This window comes from Echeneis naucrates, chromosome 4 (assembly GCF_900963305.1).
Source record: "Echeneis naucrates chromosome 4, fEcheNa1.1, whole genome shotgun sequence".
Taxonomy (NCBI): Eukaryota; Metazoa; Chordata; class Actinopteri; order Carangiformes; family Echeneidae; genus Echeneis; species Echeneis naucrates.
Genome location: NC_042514.1, coordinates 18,267,585 through 18,289,557, shown reverse-complemented (window position 1 = coordinate 18,289,557; position 21,973 = coordinate 18,267,585). Strand labels below are relative to the sequence as shown.

Sequence of the window (21,973 nt, the reverse complement as noted above, 5' to 3'; positions counted from 1 at the left end):
TAATTTAAACTTAAAATTTTTTCACAAAAATTAAATAATTAAGCATACATCATGAGTCAATTAAAATCTGTGGATATCAGTGCCGTGTTTACGTGGCTAAGCACTGACCTGTTTTCAGCATTGGTGAGGTTGCCTGTGCACTCGTTGACCTCTAGAGGGCACTCACATGGACACTCGCACTCGTTTTGCTCCATTCTGAAAAGCACAGAGACAGTCGTGGTAAGCAGGAGAATCACTGCCATTATGATTTGTGATTTCTAGCATGCCATGGCCTCCATCTAACATCACACAACATGCCTTTCTATTTGGTTGTGTGATGTGATTGCAGATAAAGTTCACACAATCTGCTGCTGCTGCTTTACACCCTCGCATCAGGCTCTTTCCCAAACTAGAAAGAAGGTTGTTCTTGGGAATTTGTAGAGAAAACAAAGTCTGTTTTGATCTAACTAGTAAATCCCTCGTGAGCGTGTGGGTGAAGCAGAGACCTGTGGCAGTTGAGGCAAAGACGGTCCACGGTGCTGCAGGCACAGAAGGCCAGAGAGTCGCACGTCTCGTTGACGATACCAGCGAAGGCGTTGGTACCAGGGATCCTGGTCAGACGGTACTTAGAACAATGGCTGCCGTGGACCAGGTTAGTGAGGTCACCCTGGAAGAAAAAAAGAATTAGACAAAGTTAAAACACAAATGAAAATGCACTCAACTGAAATGAGTGGTAGATAAGCATATCATCCAGATGGGTACCTGTGAGTTTAAGGTAGTTTACAATCCTATCTGAAACTAAATAGCCTCATAATAATCATAATTACCCATTATCAAATATAACACTGGATCCATAAACAAAATTATAAATGATAAGTCACCTAAACACATCTAAATTTAAGAATAATTCATTGTTGCAACCCTAATCATCACCACTAGGGAGCAGTGTTACACTTGCAAAACATTTACACATTTATTTATTTATTTATTTATTTACAAAGGCCTTAAGGAGAGTGCCTAAAACTAAACCACTGAGTATCTGAATTGATTCTCCTGTGTCATAATTCATACGCTGGCTATCTCTATGTGTCTTTCTTACCACTATGCTTGTGTTGAATTTGTAGAAGCGCTGCACAGTGCGGTCACTGAAGCTGTTGCACAGATTTTTCTTGACAAAATTGGGGTGGTTAAGGATGTCATTAGCCACCAGCGGTTCCTGTCATCACAATGTAAAGAAGTGAGGGATATATTAAAGAAACAAATGAGCATTAGATACACAATCTTGTGAGGATATTCAGTTTATTGACAGTTTGCCTGTTTATCGTTGTTGTCACATTTTCTCTATTTGTTGCACACAACAATGAAATCTTGAAATCTGAGTTGTGATGTTGCCCATCTGTGTGAATGAAACACTGGATGGTTGTTGTTGCATTTGTGTCCTTTGGTACTTTACCTTGTGTGTGATGTGCTGTTGCTCTGCAGGAGCATGACCTTTGGGGTCAATGAGAGTGGGATGTGCTACCAGGTAACCTCTGTCCTCCATTATGAAGCACCTACAATGAGCACACACAGATGGAGATTTTACTCTCTATTCTTCCCCGGTCAACAACAGAAGAACAGTCCTGGATCAATGTCATGAATATATGCTGATTGTTTGGCTCCCTCCTTTTCCCCAGTGCTAAATTAAGTGTCATTCATCTGCTTAATACAGCTCCATTCTGGTTCATTCTTTTCTTTAAACACTCTGCCAAATATTGCTCCCCTTTGCCCCACATCCTCTTTGAGCTAATCCCGTTTTATATGGCCCCTGGAGGCCAGCAGAGAAAGCATGAAGGAAATGGAGAGATGGAGAGCGGCGGGAGAAAGATGGGGAAAATTGAAGGGACTGGAGGTGGAAGGGGGGAGGGAAACATTAAAGCTGGAGAAAGTTAGTAGGACTGAGGCAGCAGCAACGCCACATCACCAGCAGGAATGCTGTGATAATCAGCTTATCTCTTTTTACCCTCTCTCTTTTTTCATTCTTGATCTCTCCACAAGCTGAATTCTTATTCTGTAAAACAGTAACTCTGCCACCCCAAAACAAATTATGACAAAAGCAGGAAAAAGAAAACCCAAACAAACAAACAAACAAAAAAAAAAAAACAAACTGAAAAAGAAGCAATGATGTGACACGAGCAGAACAAGAGACAAAGTCAGCCATTCATCATTGCATCCATTCTTGCACTCACCTGATTTTGTTGCCTTTGTCCTGGTTGCAGATGGGCAACAGGTCGAGCAAGACTTTATAGAAGTAGCGAAGGGTGAAGTCAATGCCCATCACTGCCACTGCATAACCAGGAGCCATCTGTGAGCTGAAGAGGGAAGAGGGAGAAGTAACAGACAGAAAGAAAGGATAGAAGGATTAGGCAAATTAATAAACCCTTCTTTCCAACTGTCTGCGTTGGTTGGTTGTGTGGTAACTTATATTCCGACAATAATGCGGCTGGTCCAAAAAAAACAAAAACCCCAGCACACACACCACATACCTGTGCAGTTTTTAAATCTGTGTTTACAGATCACAGGCTACAGTATGCTCACTGCAGCCAGTACACAACAGGACACTAATCCTAGTTGATCACACGCTGATGCTGACTGTTTGTGTGTAAACTGAACATTTGTATAGACCGTAGCAAACAATTCTTGTTGTACTGATGCAAACAATCAGCAGCGCTGCCATTGCGGTGAGCTGCACTTTAATCTCACTGAAGGAGAAGGATGAACAAGTTTATCTCAGCAGTAGTCACAGAGTTTTTAAATCCTCTAACACAAAGCTGAGCAGAAAATCACCCTGCTAATATTTTAGAGCTAGCAAAAGGAACAGTGTGTTAAATCATGTTTGGCTTTTTCTCCCGCAGTACAATGACTCGCTCAAGGGCTCCTTGGAAGATAACTGTGCCTGAGCTTAGACCATTTTTTTTTTTTTTTGAGAATTTTGAGTTTCTCACTACACTGCCTCAAAGCAAATTTGTTCAATCGTCTCCTTTAGTTTCCCTCAAATTATTGTCCATCTTCAGATTCAGTGATTTCTGGCTGAAGCCTAACTGCCCACAATGATGTCTGGGCTCACACCAACAGCCAGTCTGTTGATGAACAGCTATCTGATAGGCAGAGTTGCTAGTGTTTTGCCTAAATGAAAAGAAATGTGCCAACTGAGAAGATGCTAGTGTATATTTTCATCCGCCACTTCAGGGAAAGACTTGATTTCGAGCCAGTCAGTTGGTTTGATAAAGGAGGCTTACTGTGGGGTCAAACCTGCAAACATTACCTAGAGGCATGGATGGTGTGGCTGATTGTGACAACATATCCGGCCCCGCCCACATCCAGGTATGGCCCAGTGAAGGTGATCAGGCCAGGGTTGGCCACAGCATGCTGGTACCTGTGCAACACATCACACAGGCAGTTATCTCCTGTAGTCACATTCATAATGGTTTACCGGAAGGAAAGGGTAAAGATTTTACCCTAAAAGATTTTTGTTTTTCTTCTATGATGCTTCAGAGGTTTTACTCGTTAAACTTCCAGGAACCTGGTGGGTGTTGATTTTAATTTTGACCTCAGCTGATCACAATGCGAAAATGCGAATAATTATAATAATAAATACAATTCTCATTATTTAAAAAATATATAAATAAAGAAATGGTTAAACAGAATATGCTAGTCTAAAAGGACAGGTGCTGCGGGCTTATTTAAAAGTGGAAAAAGTCAGTTTTTCAGATGTGAGGTGGGGGGGGGGGCAGTGTGGCTGAAGGCTGGGGAACCAAAGCAAGATGAACAGAAGGAACAGTGAGGTGAGGTGAGGGGGAGGATCTTAGTGTGCAGGAGGGTGTGTTTAGGTGAATGTGTTCAGAGATTTGTAAAGGACCAAGGCTGTGGAGGCTTTGATAGAGAGCAGGAGACTCTTAAAATCAATCCGGCCTTTACTTGTGTATTGCACTCTGTGCTAAACCACAACAGCTCAATTCAAGAGTTCCGCCAGAAAACTTTCTGTGTTGAAGTGAGTAGAAGCAGCAAAAACATGCACCTGTGGTATGGACACATACCCATTCCCTTTAACGCTTACCTACAATACACCCTCACACACATCTTCACCCCCCCCCATTCCTCTTTAGACCCTCTAATGTAAGCCTCACCATTGTCTGCGGGTCGGGTCAAAAGCTTTGTCCATCAGCGATCCAGGGTAAATCCGGAGCACCCCACTGGGGGTTGCTATGTAACGGCGCACAATGTAGCAGTTGAGACTACTCATTTCCATTAGTGTCATCCACTCATCCGTGACGTGACTGGTTGCCATAACCTCGTTTCTGACAGAGGACTGCAGAAGGGATGGAGGCACAGAGGTGGAGAGAGGAGCGAAAATGAAGGCAGGAGGCAAAGAGAAGGAGTAGATAAGTTAAAGTTTTAATCTTGGGCTGGTTTGAAAGTGAAAGTTTGCTGAAAAGCTGGGAAACCTTTTAAACAACGTTAGAAAAAAGTTCAACATTTTTTGACGGCTCCTGAATTCAACAATGATAAGACCAGAATTCAAGTAAAATTGGACTTGGTAAGTCCTCAAGCCCTCACATCTCAGTCTCAAAGGAGTTTCACAGTTTGAAAGAAGTGATTGGGCCACTGGAGGGGGTCTCTAAGACCAGCCTGGGAATCAGAGCTGAGACTGGAGCTTAGAGTTCAAACTCTAACCCCCAATTCCCCCCAGGAGAGGAATGCACACAGACTGCCAAAACCACGCTGGGGGTTATTCCCTATTTAAAATTGCAGCATTTCATTTAAAATTTGCAAATTTTAAGCAGCCCAAAATGAAGATGTGCTTTTCAATGTTGCAATAAACAGAGTTAAATCAGCATTCAAAGAATACCTTCTAAGAATTTGTACAGTAAAAAAAAAAAAAAAACTCACCAGCTGTCTTTCTCAAGGCAAATAAATGGTGCTTATTAGTGTTTGCACGTGGGAATATCTGTATGCATGCCTGTAACCTGACCACTGGGCTGGCTGTCTGCCACACGTTTGTCAGGTGAACACTATTTACCCTTGCATTCGAGTGCGTGTAAAAGTAAAAGCTGGTTTTCACCACCAGTTGCGCGAAGGCTGTGTGCTTGTGTACCTTGAGGCCTGGGTTGGCTATGAGCCTGGTGTTATCACTCAGGTAGGCAGTGTAGTGCTCCACCATACGCTTCGTTTCTGGCTGACTGAGGTGCTCGTAGGGAGAGGAGAAACTACCAGCTGCCAGCATCACCGTAGGGGACTCTGGGAAAGACAGAGAGCCAGAGTGGTTCGATTTAATCAGTGTTTTAGAGCTGACAATGAACAATAGAGCTTTTGGACAAAGTTGTTAGGCGAAATTAAAACACATTGGTCCAGCTTTCTGAGATTTGCTGCTTTTCTTACCGACAGTGGCAAGCTGTTTGAAGTGCAGGCAGGAGCTGGGCTGACCCAGCAGGTCTAAGCGATGGTAGAGCAGCTTTGAGCTGGGAGCTGTGTTGAGGTTTTTCAGCTGTTTTACTGGGATCTCTGGTTGCACGTACACAATGCAGAGGATGAACGACGTGTCCTGAACCTAAAGGAGCAGACAGGAGAGGAGGACAGTCACCAGCCTTGATTTTCAGAATTTTAGAATCAATGACATTATGAATAAAATAGAGGTTGTTAATGAAATTTACAGGATGTAAGCGTTATATTTAAAAACTGCTTCTACTCCACTGTGGTCCTAAATTGTCTTAAATTCAGAGATGTGATTATGAGATCATGTAAACTGTGCAACAAAGAGTTAACAGCTTTCAGGGAGATCTGGGTGTTTTAGAGGAAACACTTAAAAAAAAAAAAAAAAAATCACCATAGTTGCACTTTTCTGGGGCATATTTTTGTCTTAGTTCTGGTCCTGAGCAATAAAATGAAAAACAGATTAGCCATAAATGGATGACCTCATAATATCTGGCTGACAATGAAACTGAAATATTTGGGAGATGATCACATCCTTTGGATTGATGCTCATTTAGTCCACTACTACAATTTTTCTGGCATTGAAAAGTTCATTTTAAAAAGCATAGACAGTTGCCAAACTCATGGCAAAGGTGACATGTTTGAAGATGCCTATGTGGGGAAACACAAAATGTCAAAAGCATTTTAAAAATGGCTAAAAGTGAAATGCTTGAATTAAGTGTGATATTTTTGCTCCTGCCAAAATTCTAAATGTCAAAAAGGGTCAATATGGTGTTGTGTTATTGCTGTCCCGATGCCATTTGTTCCTAAAACACAACACTTCATGGCCTGAGAAGAAAAATCTGATTGAGGGGATAGAAAATTTCTGGATGTGGGAGTACATGGTTTTTATTACACCAACAAATTTAAGGTGGCAGGAGTTTGGTGGAGACACAAAGGCTGGGAATATAAATCTCCATACAGCCTTTGGACACGTCAGTGCAGTAATGATAAAGAGCATACGAATGAGTTATTGTCCTAGCATGACTGGCCTTGAGCCAAAGATTATCATTTGTGTATGGTTTGAAAGTGTGAGCACTTCTTCTGCTTCAAAGATGTGATCACACTGACAGAATTATTCACGTAAGATAAGAAGATAATGTCGTGTGCACTTCTATACATCAGGACTTATTTTTGTGAACAATCCAAACGGAGACTGATCATCTGATTAATACACATAATCTGCTGTGTCTCAGTTGTCTGCACCATCACCTACCAGTTTCCAGGCGTAGCTGACATTGTAGGCGTCTTTACTGTTGTCCCTGAGTCGGTTGGTGTGCCAGGACAGAGAGGAGTTGATTGGAATGGCGATCACCTGACTGCCCAGTGGGAGGCTGCAAAAACACATTCATTGGTATTTGACTCCTGTTTGTTTTGTTTTTTTCAACAATGCATTTATTTGTTTATTTAAACCAGTGAAAGCTTCCTACTTGAGGATGTTCTGTCGGACAGCAGGGAATCCTGGGATATTCTCGTAGTGGATGATGTCAGTGTGCAGTGGAGGCTCTGTCATCAGGTACGGCCGTGTCAGTGATGGGTGCATCAGGGTGTAACCTGGGAACCATTAACACAAAGGCAGCATTGGAAGATACCACTCAGACACATAGTGAAATAGAAACTGCAACATACAGCTATAAGAAAAAAGCCAGCTCTGTGATTCATGAAAACAACTAACTGTTGACTGATCTAAAAAACCAATGCATACTTCTGTTCAGTAGGAAGCTTTAGAGTGAACTCATAATGGACAATCACTCATACATAAAGTCATTTCTGCATTTCTGCCGCTGGATTCGTTGAAACGTCAACTGGACTCCATCACTAGTTCGTGGTTTTTCCTTGTTTCATTATCAGGACAGAGAAACCACTTAAAATTTTATTGTGCAAGAAAATGCTTTGTGTTGAACTGGATTCCATTGCATTTAGCGAAGTGGTAGATTTGAGCCTGCATCTTAATTTTCTCATATTCATTAAAAAATGAAAAATCATTTAAATATAGAGAATGTCTATATTAAAATCTAGTGTATAGGACCAGACACTGCATCCATCAAGGTGAAGAGACTTTTATGATATTGCCAAAGAGTCTGAAGTTGGGTTTTTTTGTTACTGTTGATATTCAGTACAACCTGTGTAACAAATTTATGTAGATAGTTGTCTCTGAAACACGTATGCCACAATTGTCCTGTTGACCTAATCTAGCAAATTGCTTCCACAGAAATATATACTGATGATAGTAACTGGTGGCGAACAAATCCTTTTTTGTTTAAGACACCAAAAAACTGCATATGTTGAAACATTTTTCCATCCCCTGCCTGTGCTATAACAAAAAGGATCAAGCCCCTCCCTGATTTCTATTTTGGAGTGTGGAATTACTAAGTCTTACTTGTTTACCACACAACATTTGGACTTCTCCAGAAAAAAGCAACTGCAGTCTAGTAGACTGATCAGACTTGCACTGAAATTTACTTTAGACAGTCTATAGCCTTTGATCACCACAACACTTGATATTTTAGTCTAATGACATAAAGATGTTGATGACGCAAGGTCACAGTATTAACCAAAGCAAACTATGCTCACTTTAATCTACCAAAATCTAAAAATATCTCTGAAGGAAATAACAGCAGTGGTAAACAAAGCTCCTCACAGCAGTAGGAATTATTTTTGGGAGACAAAAAGCCCTCAAGGAAGTGATTAAAAAAAAAGAAAGAAACAACATAATTTGAAGGGAGTCAACAAACAATGTTTTTCCACTTTTCTAATACTCTGTTTATTCAGGGGAATACAGAGTATGTATTTAACAAAGTAGCAGCAGGTGTGACGTGCCACACACTTGAAATTAATGTGCTCATCAAATCACTATATGACCCATAAGAACAAGTCTAATCAGCCTTAGAAGCATCTCACCGGGTGCCTATTTGCCTTATTATATTTATCTGAACTAATTGACAGCATCTGATTTGAATGCCAGCTAATAACTTTAATGGGAGTTATTATTCAGTGATCACCTAATGGCTGTCCTAATAATCACAGAGCAGTAATAAGCTATAATTTGATGGTGTATTTATTACAACAATAAACATTTTAGAGAGGAAAGGGGAAGAGACCCACTGAAGTGGAGCAGAAGAACAAAACTCAGCAGCTGCAAAAAATTACTGAACGGAAATGCTCCAATCGTCCAGCAGTGTACTTGACATTTACTTAAAACATCTCTTTTTTAAAAAGCTTTTGAGACACATTACTTTTCCTCTCTCCCACCTTCCCAAATCTCTATTATAACCATTTCCCACCTGTCCTTCACTCACTATGAAATGTCCCTTCCCTTCAGCTTATACTTTCATTTATTTTTATTCATTCCTCCTTGTATTTAAATCAACACGGTTCAGCTGCCCAGGATCCAAACGATTTAGAAATTGTTAGTGCAGTTCTTGTTTCCAGTAGAGGGTCCAAAGTGTAACTGAAATTTGGATCACATTTCTGAACATGGCTGACGAAAGATTTTTTGGCAGTAAGCCCTACTTAGTTCCATATTTTTTAACAAAAGCTGTAAATGCATTTAAAATCGAGTTTGCTGCAGCTTGACAAAAAGACAATGTCACCTGGAGCAGTATCTGTCCATTAATGGCGCTTGTTCACACGCTCATAGAGCACCAGAGTGCTGCAATGGGAGTTTAGTCAACACTCCCCTCATTTGGGGCCAAGACCAACCAAGACCGGACATGAGCACTCCCACCGTGTACTGTGGCCCAGAGGCATGACTGAAATGAGAATGAAATGCCAAAGAAGTGCCAGTGCTAACAAGAAGATGTCAATTAGGTCTAATAAGAGGTAATGGCCATGGAGGAAGTTGAAGTGGACAAAATAAAGCGTAATTCCACTTGTATTTGAAACAAGAATACCAAAATATACTCTTTTTAACTATTTGGAATGTTTCTCTAAGACCAGGGCTAACAAAGATTTATTGGACTGGATGTAAGATGTTTTTTTTTTTTTTATGGGTTTGGCAATTTAAAAAAAGGCAATGTGTCACCTTGATTTGATTTTCCTATGGTACAAATCAGACTGTAAGTAAGTCCCTAATTGCTAATACACCTATAAGCATTTGCTGTTAGTGCGATTGACAACTTAAAAAAAAAAAAGGGGGCGGCAGTCGATAATCCTGCCAATTCTCTTGCACTGAAAAACAGGCATGTGTGGGAGAGTCGGGAACTCGAGAATAACGTTTGCACTGGAGCTGTTTATTAGGAGCCCGTTTCTGCATGACTGACCTTTGTTGTCGATGAGGAAGGTGTATGAAGCCAGTGAGTCTTGATAATAAGTTACATCCTCTAAGATGTACGCCAAGTTGACGTCCACCCCGACCACACCGAGCAGCAGGTTCCCAAAGTAACAGGGCCGACTCACAGTCATGATAAATCCTGAAGGAAGCAGAACAGAATTTTGTTTTTCAACTGTCATTACTTTGAATTAATTTCATATATATGCCTCTCTAAAGCTATCTTGTGATAATAATAATGGTAATGATATAGGCAGATACTGGTTCCAATTATCATCATTGACCATACAAAAGCTGATCTCAGCATCCCTACTATTTTTCTTTACTAGATGATTAATTAATTAGCATTTTGTCATAAAGAAAAATTGTTAGACGTAAAAAAAAATTGTCATCTAAATAAACATATTTATGACTTTTACATTTTTGTCATTTTTAATCCCAGTGGAATCAAAAATGGTAGTTTTATTTTTGTGACAACACTCTGCCCAGGATGAGCACCTCGCTAATTTGGCCATAATGTCTAATGTCTGTCTGCATCAGCCCAGTTCAAAATGGATTGATGTTGACTCACCGTCTCCCATGGGGTCAGCATAGGGCAAGCTAAAGCGGGCCAGGTCAATCATGCGGTTGGGCAGGTTGATGTAGAAGCGGCCCACTGTTGTCTCCAGGTTGCTCAGCTGGTTCAGGACCATCATGCTTCCCTTCACCACCGGCATCACTGAAGCTCCCGATGACGACGCCAAAGAGCGGTCCCTTTCTGCCATTCTGTCAACACCATACTTCACTGAATTCTGCTCTGCAAGATCTCGAAGGAAGGCCAACTCCTTCAGGCCCGTCACTCCCTCTGAAGAAGAAGGAATGGGATAACACATAAGTTTGGGTGGTGGGGATTTAGAGCTGATGATGTCATTTGTTTGATTTAATCAAGCGGGGATATTGAGAGCAAATCCATAACTGGTGGTGTAACCAAAGGCTTATTGAATGGGGTAATTGTGCAAATGAAAAGAGGAGGGAGCGGTTGACAGGGAGGTAAAAAGAGTAAACAACTTTTCACTAAAGAACACATGATTCAAATTCTTGTTGTAAAAGGCAACCTCTAGCTGAAAAAAAAAAAAAAAAAAAACTAAACAAAATCTAATTCTTTTAAGGAAGTGGGAAAAAGGATAGTTTTTACTCCTCGCACTCTCTGCCAAACATGCTGGATTCATCTGGATTTTTCAAGACAGGGTATGTTTTTGAGAACAGTTAAATGCCTGCAGTTGACATGGCTGAGCAGCAAGAGGCTTGCGTTAAGCAGGATCATGAATGGAGGCACATAGTACATGTTGCCACACAGGTTTCCTAAATTCATGTTGGCGTAAACAGCAGTGCTACTTGACATACACATGCCTTGACATGTGATCCTGTGTCATGATCTGGTCGGCTATGTGTGTACAATCGCATGCGTCTGCCAGACCCAACTCTCATCTGTCACACTAAAATCATGACAAGAATAAATCCCTCCTCACTTTAAAGAAAATATGTAATATTTATCTTTCCAAGCTTCATAAGGTCATTTAGGGGAGAACGGATGAGCGTGGCTGGACCCTACAGCTGTCACCTTCAAAATTTGGCATCCCACAACCTATTAGGACGGTAAGGGCATAGAAAGTCTGCCAGCATCCAATCACTGACTGGATTACAGCAGAATCCCTTAATGCCAAGGCTCTGCTCTGTTGATCATCACACTGTTGGCGACCGACAGGTGCCGTTTTCGCCATGGGTGGCAATGTCAAATAAACACAAAGGGCAAAGCTGCTGACAGCACAGTTCTCTGTTCGCTTTCATATCAGCGCAGCCTTTTCCTCTGGTCACTCTATATGAGGGTCCTCACATGCTGAAGGCATCGTTTGAAATGTTCCTGTGACTGAGCCTTTTTCCTCCTTTCCTTCCTGAAACCTGTGCTGCTTGGATCAATTGCGTCAGTAGAGGAGGAGAACACTGCACCAAAGCTCCACTGATGATCAAAACCACTGCAGGTTACTTTTAAGCAAACCAGAAAGAAGAGTCCAATGCACATGCTGCTTTCATTACAGTCCATGAAGTCCTTGAAACGTGACGAAATGATCTAATTTATCCTGAGACATATGCAGGGAGTTTGCTCCAGCTTTAAATGTGATATATATATATATATATATATATATATATATATTTTTTTTTTTTTTTTTTTTTTTTTTTTTTTCCTCTCTGATATAATTGTGAAGCAAACTTGATTTTGTGACTGGTTAACGGATAAAACAAAGTGGTGGACATATTTTTTATTTTTTTTTGGATGAAATCACCATCAATAGGAAAAGAGCGTTTGTTTACTGAATGTAACATGTAAGCAGATAATGATGAGCACTTTTAGTTGAAACTAGCAGACACCAGACTATGGTTGGCAAGGCTGCATTTTAGTTGGGCTGACATACAACCCATTAGTGATGGAGGTGGGCATCAATGTGCAGACACAAAAATCTCTGTATTCTATTGATCTCTGTATTCTCCTGCCAGGAGACCACTGATCTCCTTCAACAATCAGCACTTCACATTTTGGCATGGGATGCAGGGAATAAGACCCGATGGGCCTTTGAGCGTTAGCAACAAAACAAATGTCGTCGCCCTCACCACCAAATGTGCAATGCTAATAAACTCAGAGGACGATAGATTTCTGCATCCTTTTCATCTCGGAGCTCTTTTAAAACAGCCAAGGTCCTCTGTCAGTCACACACAGTGAACAGCACATCCTTTGAAGTCTCACTCTCTCCTCTCTTAGATGTCCCTCATTTCCATTCTTCAATGTGAAAATTATTTGTATTAATGATGGTCTAATGCATGCACCTCAAAGGTGCATGTACGTGTGTGTTGCAGAGGGAAGTGGGAATTAGGGGAGGCAGATGCACTGAAAGCATACACGCCAAGACACACAGAGGAAACAAAAAAGCCTTTTTGGCTTCTGTGCACCCCTTTAAAGCCTTCTGTATCGAACAAAAACCCCTCTCAGTGGAACCAAATATACATGTGCAAAGCAAGAAATGGAATTAAAGAAATTCCATTTTAAATCAAACATTTAGGCTCATCAGGAAGAATAAATGTGCATTGTTAAATCCCGCGTTAGAGTCAATCAAAGACAACAGTCTAAATGGGAGTGAGCTACCATTCATGAGGGCGTAGGTGAGGATCATGACTGAGTTGTTGAGGTGTCGGTTCTCCTCTCTGACCACGCTGAGAGTTGATCTCTTATCCTGTTCTGATGATTCACGAGATGTAATACCAGACGAGAGGTAGATGATCACCATGTCTGTCACTGAGAAGAAAAGGAGACCACGCGGCGCATGTTTAGTTTAGTTTAGTTTAAATCAAGTAAAATGACAAGGCAGGCTGCACGCATGACGTGAAACCCGACCCCCTGCCTCACAACAGTTCAGAAGAATGGTCAACAAGGGTTCTTACTGGTGCTCTGCTTGCTAAGGTTGGTCGTGTTTCGGAGCAGCTGAAAGGCCTTCTGGAAGCCTGCGGCGTGCTGTGTGGCTCCATCGGAAGCCTTGATGTTAGAGATGAAGGTACTCATCTTCCTCTTGGTCTCACTGGTGGCTGGAGACAGCAGACTCTTGTAGCACTGGTCCAGAGAACAGGAACGAACCGTCTCTGCCACGGACAGAATGGAGATCTAGAGAGGGGTAATGGTATGATGAAGAAAAAAAAGGCAGAGGAAGTAACACACAGTGTCACTAAAGATTAGCAGCTCTGGTTAGATACTCTGTAGACTTGAAGTGGGAAAAAAAAACAAAAAACAAAAAACAAAACTAGGTCAGAATGGTAATGTGTGTGTTCATTTCACTAGCCTTGTCGTGTTCATCTATAGCATTAAGAATGACAAGTGCAGAGTCTCTAGCAATCTGAAGTTGCGTGTCGGTGACAGATGCTCCATGGTCAATCATCACCACGATGTGTTTGGACTGGGGACGCACTGCAGACACGTACACAGGCCTGCAGGAGTAAACACAAACAATGCATAATAGATAATATGAACATATACTGTAAAAGATTGCTCAAAATCAACCAGAAAACAAACAGAGGAAAGTGCATTAATACTGGTAACAAACGATGAAGACTTCTAGGCTGGAATGAATGTTTACCGAAAGCTGCAATGTGACTTTGCAACTGCCTCATGAATCTGTGAACAAACACTATCTCTTTGTCTTTCTCCTCTTCCCTTTCCGAGCTCCTCATCTTTTCATGACTGTCAGACTCATCTTCCGTTGTCTGGTCTGTTCTCCGCTGCACTTTTCCCATCAAGCTCTCTTTCCCTTACTGTTTTCCTGTCTTGGTGGCGATCCAACACTGTGTGTGTTTCATGCTGTTATTGCTGAGAAATTCATCCAGCGCCATTTGAGCACAGCTTCCAAGAAGTATGCCGGAATGTCTTGAAGCCTCAAAAGTAACACTGGGACTTTTCACTTTTTGCCCGTGTGTTCTTGAGACACAAAGTAAGATTCCAGCAGAAGCCCAGGCCTTGTAAGGTCAAAGCTTTAACTGGAGCTTTTTTTTAATTTATTTTTATTTTTTTTAAACAAAAAGTGACCTGCTGAGGACGGACATGTTGACCGGTTGGCAACTGATTTACAAATAGCAGCAAACGTAAGTTTGTTTTTTTCTGAAGTTTCTGTTGCTCATTAGCTCTCAACAGACATACGGACACAAACCACAGACCACAGCAAACAGCCTGGGTGGGGTGTTGAGCACGACTGGCATGGGATTGTCTTAAATATGCATCTCAACCAATGAGATCATTTGGGGTAGGCCTAAGACTGCTGCAGTGCTCATATGAATATGAGAGAACAGGTGAGGGCAAGAGCGGAGAAATGTAAAGAACCTTTAAATGGGCATTTCCATGCATGTGTATATAGATATATATAATATATAGATGAAACCATCATAATGGAGGGGGGCAAAGAAGGGAATGAGAGTGTGTGTGGTCGGCTGGACAAAGAGACAGTAAGACAGGAGGAGTAATACTGGATTCACAAAGCCTTATTCACACTTGAAGCAAGCCAGGCAATGTGATGTTGCTCATGGCCATATGCCAGACACTGACTGAAGGGGGGGGGGGGGATGCAATAAACATGATTAAAGAAACAAGAAAAGTAGGGAGAGAGCAACCGAGACGAGATGATGTGAAGGTACAGAAATAAAAGACAAGAGAGAAAGAGACATCTTTCAGCTGTGGCCATAAAAAAACAAAAAACAAAAAACAAAAAAACAACACTGTAGGTGTGAAATTCCAGTGGGCTTTAGTGGTATAGAGCCACATTCCTGCCAAGGGCATGTGTGTCTGGGGGCAGCATGCCATCAACATGCCCTCTGGGCCACCCCACAGCAACTGACAGGAGGAGAAGGAAGGGGGGGAAAGAGGGGGAGAGGGGAAGGAAGAGGTAGGTATTAGTAGTTTTGGCTTTAATCTTTTAAGACATTCTGTTCTAAGAGTTGGAGTTTTATTATCGCCTATATTTCCTCGGCAGAATGACAAATAGAAAAAAAAAAAAGACCTGCTGCGGTGCTCATAGCTTCCTTTACACTGGAACTTGTGGGCAGGGAAGACGGTGAAGATGCCCTCCTCTGAGCTAAAGTACTGCCACTTAATCCCCGGGTTGGACTTAAGGTTGTCTGCCAGTACTGCAGGAGGAAGAAGCACAGAGGAAACAGGTTCAATTTAAAACAGCATACACATTCAACAGGGTTATAAAAGAAGGAGCACAAAGATCAGGGGAGGGAGGGCAGACAGCAGGCAATTGTGCTGCCTCAAGACTTTATTTTCACAAAAACAATTATTTATTATTATTTATTATTTACAATTATATACGATTTGAATGGCTTGATTTAATTTTTGTGTGCATTAGTGTATAAGTTCATGCATTTTCCCTCTCAAACCTCTCACATAATAAATTAACTTAAAGGAAATAAGAAGTTGGAATTGAAAGTACTGGGGAGTACATAACACATTCCATTCATTTGGACAGTGGATTTTGATCCATGTGCCATAATATCAACCACGGGGGCGAGCCGAAATAACAGCCTTTATAGTACAAGCTCTCTTCTGAGACAACAAGCCTGAGTATTTGCTTAACGCTAACAGGCAGATTTTTTACTGGGTCACAGAGTAAACAGTAGAGAAGGAAGAGCAAGCAACAGCAAGAGATCCCATCACAAAGCTGCCGCTTCCTCTCCACAACACAAAACGGCCTTTCACGCACAGAGGTGGGGGGGGGACGCAAATAGAAAACCAGAACCAAGGAAAAAAGACAGACAGAAACACAGGAAGCTTCATTCAAATAAACAGCCAGGCAATGCTAAAACAGAATGTGGCCTTTTACGATACAGGGACGATATGGTCATATATATGTTTCTGAATTTTAGCCTATGCGGAGAGTTCCAATATCGATATGAACGTTATAAATGTCACATAAAAACTGCCAAGAATGCTACCTCCAAACTTCTGAAAATGAGTTTGCCAAGTCTATAAAAGCCCCATTTTCAGGGAACAAAAAAAATCCTGAAGAGACATATCCAAAGTAAAGGAAGAATTGTTCCACAATAATAATGTTCATATGCATGTTCTTGGTGTGTGTAAGGACACCTAAGGACCTCAGAGAATGAAAACTCTATTAACTGCTACTATGCCTAAGAAAATTGGAATAAATCAAAGGAGATATGTGATGTATCTATCCACGCCTGTCTTTCCCCTATTTGACTGAATAGGATAGAATGTTAGCTAATTGTAAAGCCTCCACAAAGGTCGGAGCAAGGATACGCAGTTTGCCACAGTTTGTTGGCACAAGTGTGCCAAGTCTGTGCCAAGTTTCCCAAATGAGTTACTTTCCGCTTCCAATGGAAACAGAAACTAACAACTATAACAACTAAAACTATAGCAGTAACTAAAGCTACAACTATAAAAACTCCCCCAAACTCACTAACTCGCGGACCCTAGGCACACAATCCGTCCCTGTTACGCCCACCATCATGGTACTTCTGCTGCTCGTAATAGCCTCTGGAAGTACACATCACATCAACTGGGTGATATAGTTTTGTGATTGATTGATATCTGTAATTTCAATATCATGTATCATTTCTCAGCATAAATAGAGGTGGGGTACACCCTGGACAGGTCGCTAATCCATCACAGGGCCAACACACAAAATCCCACAGAAACGGACAACCACAACACTCAGACCTACAGACAGTTTAGAGTCACCAGTTAACACAAACATGGTTTCTTTGGACGGTGGGAGGAAACCCACACAGACACAGGGAGAAGATGCAAACTTCACACAGGAAACCAAACCTGCGTGGTTACCTAACCACAACGTCACCGTGCTGCCCATGAAGTTATCCAACTGCCACAATTCATAAACGGCACCAAAAAGGTCCTTTGGCTACACGGAGGTTGGTTTAAAAAAAAAAAAAAAAACAACTTTCTCGAGACATGGCAGGTTCTTGCACACTCCCTCTCATCATATATTTTGTTTCTTATCCTGACACTCTATTCATCTTTGAAGCTCATATAAACAGGAACCACTCAGTTGTGTTGACAGTGGAAGAAGGGCCTTGTATACATCTGTCAGGCGGTTCTCCATTCTGCCACCAATGTTTAGATCTTCCCAGAAGTAGACGGAGATGCTAAGAAATAGGACCCACATTTCCTCCGACCTACTATCCGCAAATGACCCACTTGATACATCTGTATTTATGTTCCCATGTAAACATACATACCATAATCAATTTCACTTGTGCATGGTAGTAAAAGAACCATCAAGATAATGCAATACTGACAATAATTGGTTCCCTCTCAATTACCTCGCACTCCCTCACCCTGTCCCCCACTCCCGCCTGTGGCTACTTGTTTAGACTGGGTCGGGACAAATGGGAAAGAGTGAATATGTTGGGTGCATGCGGGTCAAGGGGGGGCTGAGTGTGACGGGAAGAGAGAGGTGAATCGAGGTGGAGGTATAATGTGAGCACACAATGACAGGCTTGTAAGGAAAATAAAACCCTGCTGATGGTGACATGTCAGGAATGGAAGTCATTATGAATGGTTTGCAAAGAGACAGGCTGGGATATCTTAAGGAAACAGGAGGTGGTGGAGAGCAATGGGATGATAGAGAAAGAATAAATCCCTGTCAAAATTTCCCATAAGAATGGGGATGGTGGGGGTGATCATCAAATAAAATAGAATAAAAATACTCCAGAAAGAGTACCTGAGGAATAAAGTATGGAAGGAGGAAGAGCATTAAAATGTCAATAGTTCTTTTAAAAATTAACCCACCACGAGAAGATCTATTAGTACCTTTGTCCAACGAGTCTTCTGAAGGACCATAATCAAAAGAAAGTGAGAGATAGTGATGGAAGTGAAGCGTGAAGTTAAAACATTATTTCAATCTGAGCATTTTAAATGTAATTTGAAAATTGCAAGAAGCTGATGGACTTAGTTTGAATCCATTTGATACAAAACAAAACATGAATATAACAATGTGCCCCGTACTAAAACGTCATGCATCATGACTGTCTCCCTTTGACATATTTGCTCTGCGAAGCAAGCAATGGCAAAAGAACAGAAAAGCCAGCCGGAGAAAGTTTGGCTTTTATCAGGTTATTAGCAAGTTTGGCCCATATTCGTCTTGATTAAATCCAGAGCACCATATGTGGTGCAGACACATATGGATGTTACATGGCTATAGACTGCTATGTGCTTGTACAACCTGGAGCATCAATACTATGCATTCCGCTTACTCTTATGATTGGTTGTGTGCAGAGGTTACATTATACATAAAGTTGTATTCCAACTGATGTAATTTCTATTTGAAGTGTACACTGAAACAAATAATCATAAAAAAAAACAAAAAAAAACAAAACACACCTTCCAAAAGTAGACGTTAAAAGCATAAAATGACTGATTGCAATGTCAGACATTCATTCAAAGTCAGAGAACATTTTATCACAAGCTAAAAACAATGCATTAGATCAAGAGGGGGTAAAAAATAAAAATATAAATAAAAAAAAAAAACAATCAATCAAGAGAAAGCAAGAGCAGAAAGTAGCACAGCACAGCTCATATCCATTGTGGGCCAATGTCATTTACACATTAAGACATTTCAGAAAATACAAAAAGACAGAAATGATAACACTTCTCAATTAAACCTGATGTGTGGTGTACAGGAAAAAAAAATAATATTGGAATAATTAAATTGTGTAACACTGTTGTAAAACTGCTGTGATGTTTGTGTGTGAGAAACCGCCACCAACCTGAGTTGAGGTCCCGTCCAGGGTTGAAAGCTCGGCTGTTGACGGTGGGGGAAAGTCTGTCACAACAGATGGTCTTGGAGACATTGGTATTGAAGTTTCCATCAAACCTAAACGCACAAAAACAGGGAGATTTGAAAGTTTATTGAGTGTATCCAACTCATTTGTTGGCGGAGCCTGTTTTTTTTTTTTTTTTTTTTCTCCTCCGCGCAGATTTACTACCATTCAGCTGTATTTCCAATAAAACCATACACATGGGTTTATACATACATCCGACTTCATGGTGAAAATCATGTATAAACTAAAAAGAAAACTAGAGCGGTATCCAAATAATTCACACAAATAGTAAAGAAATCTATGTAAAACCATGACGTTAATCCAATTAAAATTAAACATCTGTTGAAATGAGCAGACCCTCATTCAAGCTCAACTGTATCACTGGCTATATCATCTGTTGCCCAGACCTCATATAAAAGTCAAAGTTATGGCTGGTGAATAATATTTTCCATGGAAAACTGCCTGAATTCTGCTTTTCTCCCAACAAAGCTAATACTCAGTTCCCTGAATACATCTGAATGTGATTGTGGAAATGGCTGCCTGCTTAATGCAGGGATTGAAATCATCTGTTATGGAGTCTCAACTTGTACTTATCAAGCCTCTTTCAGTCTCTCTCCCCCCCAACTCGTTCCTCAAGTGTCATTTTTTACCGAACATCACAATAACGGCAGATGATTTGTAGTGAAAATGATTGTCTGCTGGGGAGTCACTGTTTTCCGGTGGCAATGCTGATGGTTATATTAATAGTCTCCCTGGTTGTTCCCTGTCTCAGCAGGGTGTTTATGAGATGTTAATGCGAAGGCTGAGACAATGTTCTGCTACGAGTCTACAACTCATTTCTGCCGCAGGTAGTCGAGGCAAAGAATGGGGGGGGGGGGGGAATAAAAATTAAAATAAAAAAACTAAAACTGTTTTCCACTACCAAGTTGTTAAACTGGGAAAAAAAAACAAAACAAAGAAAAAAAAATGCTCAGCTGTTAATGTAAAAAGGAAAATTTTGACACTTTGCAGGTATGCTATGCAACTTATGATGGTCAGAGGATGCATCACTTGCGTAAAAAAAAAAATATTGTAGTGAAACACTTGATGCACGACACACCAAAAGTTTGGAAGCAGGATCAAATTGGTACCAAAAAAAAAAGGGTTCACTGGTATACTTTTCAAGAAAATAAACATGATTATTATATAAAGAGTCACTCATCAGAATACAGTTTACAATAATTATCAGGTGTCTGGGTTTTTTCCTGCAAACACTTTGCTTTCAAAGTAACTTGGGAGTAATGCAAGGCATTCACTCCCAAGTTTTTTTTAAGGCATGTGCCAGCAATTGCATTCCAAGCCTCCTAAATTCATCAATGAGAGACTGCAGATCCGTGGGATGCACTTTTCTGACTGATCGATCCAATTCGTCCCACATAAGCTCAATCTGGGGAAAGCTCTGAAGAGTGAGGGGGCCAAACCATCTTTTGAAGAACACCTTCCTCTCCTTTTTCGTCTAGATAAGCACAACAGAGCTAAGAAGATTGCTTAGGGTTATTATTTTGCTGCAAAATAAAGATTTGAGCCACAAGTCTTATCCCAGATGGAACTGCATGATGCTGGGGGATGAAGCGGTACTGTTTTTTCTTCATGTGCACCACGTGTAGCACCCACAACAGGGGGGTTACGCATGGCTTGAAACCAGCCTTTACTCGGTTTCTGTCTCCACATTTCTGTGGTAGTTTGTCAGAGAGATGAACGCAGTGGAGATTTATTGGGATTTTTTGTGCGCACACTCAAAAGCCCAAGAGTGAATAATGTAAACTATGATTTGTTTTTTACTTTTTCTTTAACGTTTCGTTAACATTTATTCCGCAGCGGTCTGGTAAGACTGATTATGGAGTAAATGCAGCCAAAAACCCATAGAGCTCGTACTGGTTTTGAAGAAAGGCATGGTGAACAGAAACTTGTTGCTTCAGAACGTTTGGCCTGTATTGGCTTTGCTTTTGAAGAGACTAAAAACACGGGAAGCTGGACGTTGTAATCAGAGAAATAATATCCAGCCTAACTAACATAATGCAAGGACAACATTGAAGCTGTAACTGTAATTGCTGATGTCTAATTTTCCTTTAATTTCTAAACAAGAAATGAGCCAAAGAATTTAAGCCTTCAAAAGAGTTGCTTTTTGACCAAGCTAAAGGCAACCAATTAATGGAGATGCAATTAAATGGCTCCAGAATGCAGATATGCATATGTGGATTGCAGCATTTAATACACAAATAATCTCTAATCACCATATTTTAAAAGTCTGAAAGCAGTCAGAGAAATCGAGAGAGACGAAAAGAAGAAAATACAGATCATATTGTATGCGGAGGAGAGTGGCTTCTATTTGACTTGGATTTGTGACATAAAAGACAACAAATTCCATTAATTTAAAAACAAATAAGTAAAACTGATTTATTAACGCGCATGCTAGAAAAATATGGATGACCTACTTAGAATGTTGTAGAAATAGAAATATAGTGCACTGCTCTGTGAAAACCTTTTGGAGCATATTTTAGTGTTATGAAAGGCTGATTTGAGACAGGAAATTTTGTTATGCAGCACTGCACGCACCAACTGTCTTAGCGTGTGGTATGCTATCTGCTTATCATTGAAAATTGCGTTGACAACCCTACATCACATTCTGTGTTATACTTTAGTTTGTTACAAGGATATCAGATCCTTAGCCTACAGCACAGGGCTTTTGGGTTATAATCTGAGACAATCACATAATAACAAAACACACAAAGCTGCTGGCTTGGTGCGACAATCTGCTTAATTTTACCTTAAACAACAATATTTTCCAATTTTAACTAATTTCAT

General features: G+C 40.8%; 1 protein-coding gene across 1 annotated transcript in view; it reads right to left on the bottom strand.

Moving 5' to 3' along the window:
• The window catches only part of cachd1 (cache domain containing 1), a 73,148-nt gene that overhangs the window by 8,602 nt on the left and 42,573 nt on the right, over positions 1-21,973 (bottom strand). The window contains exons 4-21 of the mRNA XM_029500690.1: positions 19,076-19,182; positions 15,325-15,451; positions 13,621-13,765; positions 13,229-13,445; positions 12,933-13,082; positions 10,329-10,601; positions 9,750-9,899; positions 6,918-7,041; positions 6,704-6,821; positions 5,398-5,566; positions 5,114-5,256; positions 4,146-4,327; positions 3,284-3,394; positions 2,208-2,330; positions 1,433-1,532; positions 1,079-1,195; positions 486-646; positions 109-195 (exon numbers count right to left, since the gene is read on the bottom strand). Of these exons, the coding sequence (XP_029356550.1) occupies positions 109-195; positions 486-646; positions 1,079-1,195; positions 1,433-1,532; positions 2,208-2,330; positions 3,284-3,394; positions 4,146-4,327; positions 5,114-5,256; positions 5,398-5,566; positions 6,704-6,821; positions 6,918-7,041; positions 9,750-9,899; positions 10,329-10,601; positions 12,933-13,082; positions 13,229-13,445; positions 13,621-13,765; positions 15,325-15,451; positions 19,076-19,182 (2,604 nt within the window). The remainder of the gene's footprint in view (positions 1-108; positions 196-485; positions 647-1,078; positions 1,196-1,432; positions 1,533-2,207; positions 2,331-3,283; positions 3,395-4,145; positions 4,328-5,113; positions 5,257-5,397; positions 5,567-6,703; positions 6,822-6,917; positions 7,042-9,749; positions 9,900-10,328; positions 10,602-12,932; positions 13,083-13,228; positions 13,446-13,620; positions 13,766-15,324; positions 15,452-19,075; positions 19,183-21,973) is intronic.